The 15874-nt window shown below is 39.7% G+C and overlaps 1 protein-coding gene across 19 annotated transcripts in view; it reads left to right on the top strand.

The window, feature by feature from the left end:
- MLIP (muscular LMNA interacting protein) overlaps nt 1-15874 on the top strand; it is a 286505-nt gene that overhangs the window by 116356 nt on the left and 154275 nt on the right. For 15 of the 19 annotated variants that reach the window (XM_060308351.1, XM_060308338.1, XM_060308349.1 and 12 more), the window contains exons 1-3: nt 4658-4772; nt 11160-11315; nt 12962-13354. In XM_060308351.1, coding sequence (XP_060164334.1) covers nt 4674-4772; nt 11160-11315; nt 12962-13354 — 648 coding nt within the window. In that variant the 5' untranslated portion in view covers nt 4658-4673. Of the gene's footprint in view, nt 1-4647; nt 4773-11159; nt 11316-12961; nt 13355-15874 lie in introns of those variants that run through there. The other 4 variants (XM_060308350.1, XM_060308346.1, XM_060308336.1 and 1 more) reach the window with 3 other exon arrangements.

Here is a 15874-nt window from a genome sequence, read left to right as displayed (position 1 = left end):
TGCTTTTTTTTTTTTTTTGCAGTACACGGGTCTCTCACTGTTGTGGCCTCTCCCATTGCGGAGCACAGGCTCCGGATGCTCAGGCTCAGCGGCCATGGCTCACGGGCCCAGCTGCTCTGCGGCATGTGGGATCTTCCCAGACCGGAGCATGAACCCGTGTCCCCTGCATTGGCAGGTGGACTCCCAACCACTGTGCCACCAGGGAAGCCCCCTCTCATGCATTTTTTATGAGATGTCAGGATTCATTTAAATATCATACAGCTAATTCTGAGTTGTGATTATGATTTCTACAATCACCTATTATTCTGGAGCAGGGGTCCAAACCCTGGGTGATTCCCATCTTCAGAGGAAAAACAGCACCCAGGGCTAAAACAGAATGAGAAGTGATTTTGATGTTGGTTACCAGGAGTAGAAACTAAGTGCAGAAGCTGAGTGAAAGCTCCCTGGGGATGGCCTGAGGCTGCTTCCCCGAACAGCCTAGATTCAGCACATCACTTGCCCGCTCCTCTAACTTCATTCACCAGTGGTGTAGCTGTGAAGGTTTCTCCTTCATGAGAAGGAGACTTCATGAGAATGGGGTCCAAGTCTTTATCTTGATGTCTCCTAGAGCTTGGAATAGTGCCTGTCACTCAACAGGGGTTTATTAAGATGAATAAATGGGATTTCTAGTGACTTTTTTTTAAGCACAAGGCATAAGAGCAGTCAAATAGACTTCTGGATGGTCTTGACAGTTGGATCTGTTTAATAACTTACATGTTTCTTAGCAATATTTTGTGGAGGTGTCTATTTTTTTTTCCTCAAATTTGTTTTCCATGTCAGGAAGAGAGACTATTTGTTCTATACTGTTTGTTTTAAAAGTAATACCTTAAGATTCTCTTGGCTGCAAGGTATTGCAGTAATATCTGTTTAGTCAGAAGGGTGAAGGATGCCCTACTTCAGCCATCAATAATGCCAGATTTTAAAGAGAATTTTGGATTATATTTGTCTGTTGCAATGTTCAACAAACTTTACTTTCTTTTGGGAATAGATTATTCAACAGAAAAGTTTGTGTTCCTTAATAGGAGAGAGATCATTAAAAGTTTGTGTTTATAAAATGCTTCAGGGTCTTAGGCAGACCCTACATGGCCTTCTTATCTATAGAAAAAAGTAGTTGTAACTGGAGGCTAGACTCTCCCCTTCTCCCACCCCCAATCCTGTGTTGGTAACTCACTTGGTCTTCATCATCCAAGACTGAGGCCTATTTTTTGACCAGGTGCCATCATTTTCTATTCCAATGAGGATGGTTTCTATAGAAATTGTTCTAAATACATGTGCTCTTTGAGTATATATGCAGTTACTAAGCAGATGGCTGAAGCATGCTATTATAATGCATGACTGTTCTGCTTTTTGTTAAGTAAAAATTGCCTTCTATCAATATAAGGAATAGTCTATAATGCCAACAATTATTAAGAAAACAAGGGAAAGAAAATGAGTACAGAAAAGTTCCCAATAAGACACAGAACAAAATAGCAAAATAATGGATTAATTTCATTGGTTCTCATTGTAAAATGACTCAAGGAAGAAATCAAGTAGGACAAAGGATAGGGGCTGAAGTATTTCCTCTCCCAAATCTGACTGTACCAACATGTGTGAATATTGCTTTATGTTTGGGGGAGGGAATGAGAAAAAATAACAGAGGGAGAAGGACAGAATGAGATATAGGAAAAGAGCTTCCTTATTGTTTGAATCCACTTAGAATAAACTGATCGAACCACTGACAAGGGATGGATCGTGGAGATGAGTGTGGTCTCTAGGATTTGTTAAGGCTCCCCTATTCAGTAAGGAATAGGAATTAGGATTTTATATATATATATATATGATGATATATATATGCATATACATATATTTATGTAATTATATAAAATCTTTGTTCCTATTCCCTACTGAATAGCATCAAAACATCTTAATTCAAGATCTCTGATGATCGACAAAGGGGAGGAGAGATGAATCTGAATGTAGAAAGTAGAATAGTAGTTACCAGGGATTGGGGGTTGGGGTAGGGAATGAGGAATTATTGTTTAATGGGAACGGAGTTTCAGTTTGACAAAACGAAAAAAAGTTCTGTGGATTGATAGTGGTGATGGTTGCACAGCAATGTAAATGTAATGCTACTCACTAAACTGTACACTTAAAAATAATTAAAATGGTAAATTAAAAATATCTCATGATCTAGACTGAACCTACTTTTCTAGTCTTATTTGCCTTTATTCTCATGTATGTTATTTACCAAACTGAGTAACAATAGTGTTCACAGGTGTAACATTTATTAAGTATTTGCCTGACACAGAGCTTTACATGCTGCATTTAATTGTAATTTTCATGAGAACCCTGTGAAATAAATACTATTTTGATCCATATTTTGCTGGTGGGGGACTGAGCCTTCGAGAGGTCCTGTAACCCCGGCTTGGACCCAGGTCCCACAGCCAGTGGGTGATCTGACTCCCTCGTTCCCTGCTCTGTGGCTACCCCTGCTGCTTACTGCCGTTCTGATAGGTGCCTTCACCTGAGCTTTTCTCCCTGCCTGAAATAAGGGCTATTCTATCTCACCTTCAGAGGTCCTATTCCGCTACTCTTCTAAGTGAGTCCAAATGCCACTTTATCCTTGAATTACTTACCCCAGGTGACTATGATCTCACAACCCTCCAAAAATTCCTCTAAGTCTTTGCTACTCTGAGTGTCACAGACCAGCAGCTGGGTACCACCGGGAGCTCGAGGGAAATGTTGAATCTGAGGCCACACCCAAGATCTCCGCAATCAAAAACTGTATTTAGGGTCTTCCCTGGTGGCGCAGAGGTTGAGAGTCTGCCTGCCAATGCAGGGGACACGAGTTTGTGCCCCGGTCGGGGAAGATCCCACATGCCGCGGAGCGGCTGGGCCCGTGAGCCATGGCCGCTGAGCCTGCGCGTCCGGAGCCTGTGCTCCGCAACGGGAGAGGCCACAACAGTGAGAGGCCCGCGTACCGCAAAAAAACCAAAAGACAAAAAACTGCATTTAAAAAAAAATATTTTATGCATTTAAGAAAAATTATTTACAGTTGATTTACAATATTGTGTTAATTTCTGCTGTACACAAAGTGATTCAGTTATACATGTACCTAACAATACATTCTTTTTCAGATTCTTTTCCATTATGGTTTATCACAGGATATTTAAGAAACTGCATTTTAAGATCTCCAGGTGGCTTATGTATAAACTTTGAGAACTGCAGGATGGGAATTTTTCTCTTCTTTTTTGCTTTGCATCTCTGTACTTGTACACCTGTTTTATATTCCCAATTGGACTGTAAGCTCTTTAAGGGCAGGAGGGTATTATAGTCTCTTGAATATCCATAAATATACATAGCATAGAAGAAGGCACATAATTTGTTCTCTGATGTAACATAGCACTCACATTAAAAAATTTAGATCGGGCTTCCCTGGTGGCGTAGTGGTTGAGAGTCCGCCTGCCGATGCAGGGGACACGGGTTCGTGCCCTGGTCCGGGAAGATCCCACATGCCGCGGAGTGGCTGGGCCCGTGAGCCATGGCCGCTGAGCCTGCACGTCCGGAGCCTGTGCTCCGCAATGGGAGAGGCCACAACAGTGAGAGGCCTGCGTACCGCAAAAAAAAAAAAAAAAAAAAAAAGTTTAGATCATTTACTAGGTCAGAAAGTACTGGGTTATTTGGAATAGTTTTTCCCAGTGTGCTAACAGTATCACTTTTGACAATTGGTTCACTTGTAATGTTTCCAAGAATTCAGGCTTCTGATAATGGTGAAAATGTTAAGAGGTATAATCTAGGTCCCTAAAATAAAACCTTCATTCCTTCCCAGAGCCTTTGGTCTGTAACCAGCCCTTGTGACACAACGTCTTTCATCACCAAAGCACAAATATAGATATTACAGATTTGGAGAAAAATCAACACTTAGAAAATGGAAGTGCGAAAGCTGAAGACTCCAATCAATTTCACATGTAAAGCTTTGACATTTGTCTATAGTCAGGAAACTCACTGTCTTCCAGGAATATTGGAATGGAATTTAGTTTTGACAAATATTTGATTCCAAGCTCTATTTTAGAGCAAATTTAGTTAATAGCAAAACTTCAGTCACTAGAGACACTCCTGTACCATTGCTCGCTAGGTACATGCCAAGGACCACTAATTAAAGCTATTGATTTTTGAAGGGATGACTGTGCGTTTTCTCATTCTTTATTTAGACCCAGTGTTTGCATGTATTTGTACCTCTAAATGTTCCCAGTGAGTGTGACCAACTGATTGCTGGGATTGTCAGCTGTGCAGGTCCTTCGATCAGCTTCTTGTTGCTGTACAATCTGGCTTCTCTGTTCTTTTTGCAGAATGTTTAATTGGACTACATGCATAAAAAGAAAAGAGGGGAAACACATATAGGTGGTAATTCTTCTTTTACTTCTACTGGCTCCATTTCAGCAGTCAATCTGACCTCTCCTGAAGTTCCAAATCTAAAAATTGTCTGAACATAAATCTACTCTTTGGAGCTGACAAAACCCTTTCGTTCAGGGAGGATTCCTCGTTACCTCTTTTTTAGAATTCTTTTTTTCCCTGCGAGTGTGTGTGTTGTTTCAGGGAGTGGCTCCCTTCCCACCTCACTCATTGGTTTGCTCACGCCCTTATGGGATGAATCAATGCTTCCAGAAAGCCGGGGGCTTCCGAGGGACTGCGGGAGCAATTACTTCCAAATGATCTCGTGCATCTTAGCAGGGAGCATTCAGACCACACCCCAGGTAAAAGGAAGTCTTTCCTTCATGCTTTTGAGAACTTTGAAAGGCTATGCACTCTGGTGTTTACTGCAAGAGGGTTTGAGGGAGAGATGCCCGGGTGTAGATAAATTTGACTATATCAAAATGAAATGTTATAGGCAGTTAGTGGAAAGGATGAGCAGATAAAGGCAAAACTGCTTACTGGCAACCAAAGAAGATGCTCAGGACAGTCCTTGGCGCAGTGTAAATGCTGAGAGACACCCTGTCATGTCTCTTCTCAACAAGAAGCTAGTGGCCATCTGTGAGTGTGGGTGTCAACGTCAGAAGGAAGAGAACTTCTAGGGAAATAGAAGAAAGGAAGGCACTGGAGCCTGAAACTGAGCAAAGAAGCAGTGAGCCTGCATGGCACGGGGGGAAAACAGTTTCTTAAATTATTAGTCGAGTGGCCAGTGAGGTGACAGTCTCAGAGTTTCGAGCACTTGAAACTATACTTAGGAAAATATTTTCATCCTTTCAGCTCTAATTTTTATTATTAAACTAGTTTCTCAAGGATAGGAACTAAAATGCGTTTTTAAACAACACTGACAATGGAAAGTGTTAACTGGCATTTAACCAATGCAATGATATTAACATGCATCTGGTTCTGCTTTGTGTGGAAAATGATTTTTCATCACCATAGCAATTCATTTCTGGGCTCCATTGGAACTGAGCTATGGTATGCAGTAAACAGCAAAATTTTTCTTTTTCTTTCCTGAATAAGGGATTCAGCAGTCCACCGGCTAACACGGGGCTCTTCATCTAAATGTTGTATAGTGTAGCTAGTATAATTTCAAATCCTTTTCCAACTAAATTTTGTGCAAAAAATTCTGTACATCCTTGTTAGGATAAGACAATGCTAGGTAAAAGTGATAAAAAGAGCCTCATGCTAACAATGTACTTTCAGCTTAAAAGTGAATACCAAACCATTGCCCTTTTTGTGGTTAATCTGAGGATAGGAATTTATCCCTGATCTTGTTCTCTGACAGTAAACTAGGAAGATGAAAAGTCTTTAGTACTGTTGGATTTTCCATTTTTAATGTTATTCTTGATGACATTATATGTTGGCTCAACTAAAATTAAAAACAAACTGTTCTCCTTACCTGGTGAAGAAATTTTATGCAGGCTATGGATGTTCCTGTAAGAAAATATAACAATAAAAAAGAAGGAAACAGTTTTACTTATTTTCAGTTGCTTTCATTGTCAACATTTGGTTATGTTTAGAAATTCCTTTGAGAATATGTTCTAAAAGCACACCTCATTCATTGAAGCATCCATTTTTATTCATACTTTGTTTCAATTTTATTCACTAAAATTGTAACTATTAACCTTTAAAAAGTCAATAGTTCACAATGTATCGGTAGTGACGATCTATTTGTATTTTAGAGACTTTAGTAGCAAGCTAAAGTAAAGAAGTAAATTTTTGGAGAAATAAATCTTGGTCACTGTATATGCTTTAGAAGGCAAAGCCACTTACTGTTAATAATGGTTATATGTATTTTGTAACCACAGGGCACTTATACTAAAGTGCATACCTCAGTATTTAAATTTCATCTGGATAGAACATAAGATAGACCTGTAGTCATCATGTGGGGAGATGAGGGCAGGCCTATAGCACCTGAGAACAAAGTCACACTTTCACCTCTTCTTTGACTCCTAAAAGACTATCTTTATTTCCTACCCAAATGAAATTCTATGATAAATTATCTGAACTACCCTCAGTGATTTCCTTGTTAAAACCCCTCTCCACCCATCAAGATATTGATGAGATTAGTCATGTAAAGAAGACTTCCTAGAAAATAATCCATCTAGAAAGTGTGTTGTATTGTGTATCACTGATAAGACTAGTGGGTTCCCTGAATCTCATGAGGGATCTAATGTCCCTTCCTACAAAGGAAAGCATTGATTTATTATTTTTGGATGATAAGCCTGGGAATTGCGACCTGAATGCCATGGGGGAATAGACAATTATTTTTAAAGGCGGAAAATAATATTGAAAAATGAAAGTTGGCTTAGAAGGGTTTGTCTGTGTATTTTTTATGCCCTAAGGAATAGACATTGTTTCTAGAAACCCTAACCCTAACCCTACTCTGTTATAAGCCTAGACCTTATAATCATCTAGTCTTACCACCCTACTAAATCCTAAGCTCTCATAACCCATACTGTGACCCTGGGCCATTCTCCCCAACACCCACCATGCTTTCAAATCTGATTCCTGAACCAAAGAGACCACTAGTCCCTTAGTCTGAAGTCCCTCTTCTTCCCTGTCCACGTTGAACTTCATGGTTGACCCTTTGCTCTTCTCCCATCAGTACCCTCAGTTTCCTGACACTCACAACATTCTTCTGCCAGAGCCACCTCTGAACATCAGTTCTATAAATGCTGCAATTCACTTTCTCTGCTCCTATGATAGGCAGTTGAGCATTCCTGGAGACATTATCAAAAAGCCAAGCAAATTGCTTTTACTACAAATTCACAGATTTACATTTAGGCTGGGCCCTCACAATAGTCTGTCAATCCTTTTACTTATTTATAGTCAGGCTTCTTTCTCACTGCATCATCCTACATCAATGGTGTTCCAGGATTTTCCATTTCTCTTAAAATCCTGTGTCACTTTTGCTACTTCTTCCTCAGCTACTGGACCACTTAATGGTAGAGCTGGATGGTTCAATCTTGGACCTCTTCTTTTCTTATTTGTGCTGACTCCCCTGATGATCTCATCTGGTCTCATAGTTTTCAATACCATGTAGAGGTCAACAAATGTAATAATTTTATCTCCAGGACAGACTTTCCTCTGAACTTTTCTCCCATCCCCACATTTCCACTTGGATATATATTTGTCATATCATATTTGATCTTTATTTTCAAACCAGCTTCACCTTTTGTTTTCCCTGTTTCAGTGAAGAATATCTTATTTCTTTCAGTTATTCAGGTCAAAAATTTTGTACTTGTGTTGACTCTTGTCTGCCTCTTATATCGCACATCTAATTTTTCAGCAAATTCTAAGTTTTTCCTTTAGATTCCAGCCAACCCAAGTTTTACCTATCATTTTCTCTCCTATGGGTTATTATACTAGTCTTCACAGCACTTATCACAATTGAAAATCCTATTTTATTGCATATTTATTTGGTTTCCTGTCTCCCTCCCACCAGAATGGGTACGGGTTTTTGTTCACTGTGTCGTCAACCCCTAGAATAGAGCCTAGCATCTGGTAGGCATTTAATAAGATCTTGTTGAGTAAATGAAAGTAAGTAGAAGGCAACGTATTCAAGTGAGGTTTGGTTTAAGTAGGCGTGCAGTAGCAGGACTGATGGCTATGTAAATGGACAAAGATGTAGGTGGGTGACTAGATGTGGTGACGAGGGTTTTGGAAGTTCTCTTCGGATTGCTTCAACTATCTCAGTGAAGTGGGAAACAAAGTTGTCAGCTCAGAGTGAGAATGAGGAAGAAGATGTAGGGGTTTGAAGAAAGAGGAGAAGGTATGAGTTTTCTAGCGAGTGCGAGAGTAAATGGGCTCTGGAACTGTATAGTATGATTACAGAGAAGAATTAAAGTGCCAGACTGAGGCTCAGGGTCATAAATTTGAAGTAAAACCAGCAAGCGGGGTCGTGTGATTTTTTTCTGTGACCACATTTACCCTTGTGGTGCAGGAGGAGAGTAGGTAGGTGGTAGACTGAGTGACCACTATGATTTACCCGAAGTGGATGGTGATGTGAGAGAAGGTAAGGTATTTGAAGGGCATGCACAAGAGGAGTTGTGGTCAACTCGGTCATTAAGGCTGGCCAAAAAAAAAGAAGTCTGGGAAAACTTAATGTTGGAATGATCAGTAGACTTTCATTTTGGTGGTTTCCCAGAAATGTTGGAGTCCAGAATTGAAGAGATGGTGTGGAAAGAAAAGAAGTGTTGATCAGAGAAGGAAAAAACCCTGAAATTATGGTGGTGTTGTGGCTACTCGTTGTTGCTAAGGATGTGAAGGGCAAGGAAAAGTAGAGGTAGTGAAATACGCTATTAGAAAAATTACCCATGGGATAGCATATTGGGTATCATAAAAAGTGCGGTGTTAGAAGGAGTGGAATTAACCCCAGAAGTAAATCTTCAAAGAAAGAAGGGTTTGACTTGGGGGTGGGCAGATGGCTGTAACAAGAAGAGGTAGTGAATGGTGTAGACTTGTGGATGGCAGGAGCTTCAAACCTGGAAGTTTGTAGGTAAGAGGGAAGAAGAATGGTCTGGAAGCAGAAAAGAGTGCACAGAGGATACCTAGCCTACTTCTGGTGGGTCACCCAGTGTGAGAGGAAACAGAGAGCTTCTTGGGAAGCAGAGTCCTTCAGCAGGAACCATGTTCAGTTAGAGTCAGAACATGTAGAGTAGTGTTCAAGGAACAGGGTGTGGTCAGCTCATGGACATTCTTCTGATTGGTTGGTGGTGAGGTAACTAGGAGTCAGCATCATCAGCCTTCTGGTTCCAACCGGTATGGGGTCTATGTGCTTATGGGCAGCAAACAGTTAACTTCCTCCACCAGGTGAGGGTTTCAGTAGCTGCAAAACAGCTCAAAGGACATGGCTTAGAATATTATCCATAGTCCTTGAGGAAGAACTAAATGCCCTTGAGTTTATTTAATGGCTAAAGTTATTATTTTGTCTTGCTTGACTGTTTTCCTTTCTTTCTGCCTTTTCTCACTTCCCTGATTAAATTTATTCTTTCACTAAAGTTTTTCTACAGGCAAAAAGCAGGTGAAGGACATGGGTGGGGATCTATTCTGGGAAGACCTCATAGGGTCCTTCTCGGTTACAGGTACAAGAAGGGAACAAAACTAGGGGTGTGCATTGCACACAGAGACACGAATGGCTGGGTTTCTCGTGCAGCTGATGTGATCGGGTTTAAAGGGCATGTTGAGATACGACACACAAGGGTGGCACGACCTGAAGGGAGAGGAGCCTGGGGGTTCCTGCCGGGGCTATTGCATTTCTTGTGACAGAGGCATGGAGGTGGCAATGTGGCAGTTTCCCTCTGACTAGATGGGGCTGATCGCATCATGAACATGGATTACGTACCAAATGAGTCCCCTCACCTTCCAGCTTCTCTCACTGCCTCACAGTCAGAGCTTTTCTGTATCTCCGTTAATTTTCTCCATTCTCAGAAGAGGCCATGTTCTTTCTGTTGTTGCTTGAGCTTTCACTGCCTGCTTCCTCCAGGACTTTGCTCCACTTTCCTTCCTACTGGTTCCTTCCCCGAGTCTACAGACGTCTTCACGTCTATCCTGTTACAGACCAACAAGGGCACCTCTTTGACTGGACTTTCCTTTCTAACTACTCTCCATCTCTCTTCCTCCTTCTCACCCAAACGTCTCAAAAGAGAAATCTCCAGCACCATCTTCTCTTTCTGCCTTTCCGTTTAGTCCTCCGTCTATTACTCTTGGCTTTCTGTCCTGATCGCTAGCCTTGGGTCTTATAAAACCAGCTTTACCTATCTGACATGCTAATGAGACGATCTCATTCCCAATCTACAGCACATGGTTCTCAGTGTCAAAAGGACAGGACTCAAGCTTGATTCTCACCCAGTGCTGTTTTCCATGCCTTTACTCAGCTGGTTTCCTCAGCCTGGAAGACCCTTATCTTTCTTTTTACTAGGACTTAAATTCCAGGTGCTGCGTTTTATGGAGCTTCCCAGACTGGGTAGGCATCCCTTATCGCTTTTCCCTTCCTATTCTGTGCGTATGCTTTTCCGACTTGTGACTGGTCTATTGGCTGTTTCTTATTTGCTGTTATATCTCTAGCTCCTGAGTACCTGTCACACAGCAAATGCTTAACAAAATGGTTTTTGAATGAATAAAGAATGAATGAAAGAGAAGGTATATCCTCGAGAAGAGGCATTGGTATCCTGGCAGCAAGAAAAGTAAACTTTCAATTTTCAATTCACATTTTAGCATTCTCATTCATGATATATGTCAGAAGTTTCACACATGCTTGGTGATTATGAGTCACACTGAACCTGCTAACCCAGAGTTAAATGGATAAAAGTCCTTGACCTCTGTGGGGTCATCACAAACACAGCATCTGGTCTGTTTTGAAATTAACTTTTATCCATGTTAACTTGCAACATTCCAGCAGCTCAACTTGCCAAGCTGCTCTTCTGTTGCCATGTCCTACAGTAGGATCTTCCTTGGGTTGTATTTCTTTCTCCGATAAATATTTTCACAAAAAAAGGGTCAGATAAACTATGAATATTTTAATAGATGTTCTCTTTGCCAACCATACACATGATCATAGGACAATAGGCAATTTATCAAAATAAATGAGATAAATATAATATGTAGAGAGTAAAGTCAAAATAAACCTTTGATAAGACTGAAAGTCTAATTTATTACGTGTCTCATAGGTCTCTTCTGGTGATTCTGAAGCCAAACCTCTGATCTTCACATTTGTCCCCACTGTCAGAAGACTACCAACCCACTCCCAGTTGGGTGACACCTCTAAATTCATTGTTAAAATTCCTGAGGAACCAAGTGATAAGACTCCAGAAACTGTAAATAGGGTAGGATTATTTTTTACTATTTTTTATATCAAGCAGTTAACATTAAATTATCCATCATAATGACTTGCAAATTTGTATGGTTGTTTATTTTCTCTGCTTAAAGTGAGACAACTGGGAAATCTAAGATTGGCTAAAAATATAACTATGTAATAGGAACTTCAGTGTTATCAAATCTCAGGTTCTCTCCAATACATTATTCTCAACCCTTTTGATTTGATATCCTTTTGTTCGCTGTTCACATGATATATTCGGCCTCCTGACACCTCCCCTCCCAAATGTATCTTAAAATAATAAAAACAAAATATTTACAAAGTTTAAATTTATCTTTAAAGAATACTAGATAAAACAGCAAGGTGTTATTTTACGTGTAACAGATTAGCAACATTAAAAAAGTGTAATATCTGAATTTGGGGCAATTGTGGATATGTTGGCAGGCTCACACTTTGCTGCTAGTTTGGTGAATTTGTACAATTTTGGTGGAAAACCCTTATCCACAGTCATACAACTGTGTATAACCCTTTAATGTTTAAACTCTTGGAAATGCATCCCAGAGAAATAGTACAGAGGAAAAAAAAGTGTTATATAGGAAAATAATTAGAGAAAAATAAAAGGAGCCTAATATCTAACAATTAGAGAAAAGCTAAGCATATGATAATACATCACCTTGACAAAGTTATAATTATAATGGTTATGTAATTTCATGGAACATGTTAATCTTACAATATTAAGTGATACAATAGATTATAAAGTTGTATTTATACCCTGATTGTACATATCTAAAGAGACACCAAGACTGAAAAAGAAATTAAAACAGACAAAAACCTAAAAATGACTTGTGTTAAGTAGTGACATTTTGGGTAAAAAATTTTTCTCTTTAAAATGTATTTTAATACTATCTTATTATAAATAAAATGTGACTGGGGGAACTTTGTGGTATTTTTGAGCCAACTTGTAGGAGATAAAATTATTTGATTCTCGTCTATATGAAAACATCTTATCTAGCAAGAAGTAATATATAACCTGGGACTTACAATGTCATCTTATTTCAAAGACTGTTGGGACCAAATTATTTCAGAGAAATTCTGAATGCCACATAAAGCACTTCTGGGAAATTTCTCCCTAACAGTACTCAAGTACACATAATGTATTCATGGGATCCTTTGTGACTAGGTGCTATGAGTGTGGGACTATAGATGTATGAATCAGTCTTGGTTGCAGATCTCTGAAGTCTCCAAAGATAAGGATACAGATGGCAATGGTATCTACACAGCCACAAGTTTTGCTTGACCATTAACTAAACCCATGACACGTCCCCATTTGTTTTGTGAATGTCTTTATGGAAAACATTGCTCTCTTCCTCTCTTTTTAAAAAGTCATATCAGGATTTATTTGAAAACAGGTTTTGCTGACTTTGATCCTGAGCCCTAAATTGTTTGGGCTTGGACCAGGACAAACAAGTGGGTTAGTAAAAGTAAACCATTAGCTTCAACGCAAATCTCTCCTATGCCAACCTGATTTTTAGATATATTCGTAAAAACTTTTGTCCTTGGGGGTTATAAGCAGATTAAGGTTTTAAGAAAGAGTACATGCAAAAAAGCATTTACCAAAGCAACATCAATGCTTTTATGTCTCTACATTTATTGCAGTCTGATTCCAATGAGTACTTGACCTTGAATGTTGGGAGCCAACGGGAGAGAGACGGAGGAACATTGACTTATCCTTTAGAGGTCAAGGACAAGGCTTCCCAAGGAAGGGGATTTAAAGCAAACGAACCTCAAGGAATGCAGCAAAGTGACCTCTTCAAAGCTGAATATGTTTTTATTGTGGACTCTGAGGGGGAAGATGAAGCTCCAAGCAGACAAGGTGAACAAGGCCCCCCAGGAGGGATGGGCACCACAGCTGCTCGGCCCACGTCTCTAGCAATCTCCTCCAGTCTGGTCTCTGATGTGGTACGCCCCAAAACTCGGGGGGCAGACCTCCAGGTTCTGTCACATCCTGAAATGCCTCATGGGATGGCTCCTCAGCAAAAACATGGGCCGGTAGGTTTTTCTCCTTGTCATTAAAAAAAAAAAAATGTTTCATACCCTTTGTCTGCAAAGACCTTTCTATTTATTCAAGGCAGCAAGGTGTACAAGACTCTCAAGGAAAGAGATATTAAAAAATGAAAATCCCAAGATCATAAACCATCACAGTGTAAATACAGATAATAAATTCAAAAGAAATAAATTTCATAAGATGAAAAGGATTATATACAATTATGCTGTGAACTGGCTGAAGAGAATATGTAAAACACTTAGCTGGAGTGGATTTGGGGGAATATTAACCCTTCCTTCTGAAAATTCTTGGAGAAGGTCAGTACAGGGAATTTCTTAGGAGAGAGTTCTTGGTGGGCTGGGTGCATGAAGAAGCACATTTCAGAGATGAGAAAGATCCAGCAAAAAGACATCAACTGGATGCAGACACTTTACTTTTAAACTAGTAAAAGAGTAGTAAAAGGATACACTAGGAATTAAGAGTGTGTAAGGAAAATCATTTCCTCCTGTGTGACTTCAGGGAAATATTGACTGTATTCCTGGAAACCACCAGAAGCAGGGCTGGCCTCAGAGAACTGGGGAGAAGATCCCACCCCAAAGCTTAGCAGCAAGATTGAATGGTTCCTTTAAGGTGTCAAGGCTTTGATACAGTAGGAGAAGACTCATAGCTGTGACGGCAGGAAAGAAAGGGGGTGAAGAGGGTGGGATTTTGAAGGGAAAAAAATAGGATGACTGGCTATTTGTTGTCATGAAGTTATCAGATGACTTTGACAAGGCATAGAATGTCAGGAATGCAGAGACTGGCTTGGCTTTGGGAGTAAATAATGGGTGCAGAGCTCCCTGTGACAATGAGGATGAGTCAGTACCAAGATGTTCTATTTAGAATCTGCTAGACCAGGCACTTGCAAGCATACCAAAGTAGTTGGGAGAACATTTTTATTGTTGAGTTGGCCTTTTGGTACTACTAGGACCTATGCAAAACTGTAGCGTAGGCATCTTATCTTTGGTGCCACCTTATCTTTATTTATGCAGCCTTCACTGGACTTCCTGATGATGTATTTATGCCACCCTCAAGCATCCAGTATCCTCATGCTGTCTTTTGGTGATAGAAGACTGTCACTGGGGTAGCACCACCCAGGTCTATTGGATTAAAACATTTATTTCTTCTTGAAATTTATTCTTAGCTAGTTATTGGGAATATTCTAATCATATAATTAAACATATTCTCAGTAAGTGGTGGTAGGCTTAAACATTTCTTTCTTGCCTTAGGAAAGATGATGAAATAAGCAAGTTGGCAATGTGGAAGTTTCCATAGTGTGTGGAGTGTAGTTTAACATGGCCTTTGAAGACATGGTGATACCAAATATAAATAAAGAAAAGTATTCTTAATGAAGCAATGTTTGGATTTTCAATTTACTCTTTTCCCCAACTGATAGATTTCTTCTGCTGAGTTGGTCATTTATTTTGTTTTCATGTGACCAAATATACAGAGGGCAAACCAGAGACAAAACACACATTTGGGATCTTTTTGCCAAAATCAGTTAGTTAGAAGTAGGTTATAGCTCATGGTATCAAATCTCCAAATGAAAAGGCAAAGCTCAGCCTAATTCATTAGTGGTGGATGAGCATTATGATTACTGCAGATGGAGGAAAACTGGGTCCTGAAATGTTTGGGAATAACCATTGTTCTGGATTCCATTTCCTATAGTAATCCATTTGAGTGATGAATAGTCGGTCTTCATGAAATAAACATTAAAAAAAAGAAAAGTGAAAATGAGATGACTGTTAAATGTAAGCTAAACAGAAATGGCCAGAGCATTAAAGAAGTCACTCTGAGAAGTTAGTACAGTCAGTAGTCGAAGCTTAGTGTAAAAAGCCCAAAGATTATCCCATAATTGGATTACCTGATGCCAACAACATCAGCTTTTCAATCAGAAATGTAGTTAATTATTTCTGGTCCACCTGGTAAAAATGAATCCATGTACAGAATTGTCTATATATTATCACTATCAGTTAGTCAGGAATAATTTATGAAGCTATTCCTAAAAAAAATTTACTTAGCTCCTAGTCTGACCTTTAACCTTTCTATAACCTAGCCTAGATGTCGTTTTCTATCCACATTGGTACTTCTATTCTTCAGCTCTCCTGAACTGTCATCGAAGTATACACGTCATACCTTTGCATCCCTGGTCCTTGATTCCTCTGTGTGTGATTCTTCTCTCTTCTCAGCCCATCTACATGTGGCCACAGCTACTTGATGCTCTAAGCTCAGCCCAAGCAGTACCTTTTCCTAGAGACATTCCCTTTGAAGACGAGTTAGTTTCTCTCCTATATCTTTGTCGTTTTCCTTGTAGTTTGTAGTCTTTTTAGAAAATCTCCAATATAACTCCTTTTCACCTGATTATAATGGTGGATTTTATCTTTCTTCCTCACTAGACTGAGAACTATTTGAAGTCAAGGTCTGTCCCTTGTACATTTCTGTACCTCTAGCACTTAGTAGAGTGTCTTGCATATACATGAGGTTCA

This window comes from Globicephala melas, chromosome 11 (genome assembly GCF_963455315.2).
Source record: "Globicephala melas chromosome 11, mGloMel1.2, whole genome shotgun sequence".
Taxonomy (NCBI): domain Eukaryota; kingdom Metazoa; phylum Chordata; class Mammalia; order Artiodactyla; family Delphinidae; genus Globicephala; species Globicephala melas.
This window is presented reverse-complemented; position numbering and strand designations above follow the sequence as displayed.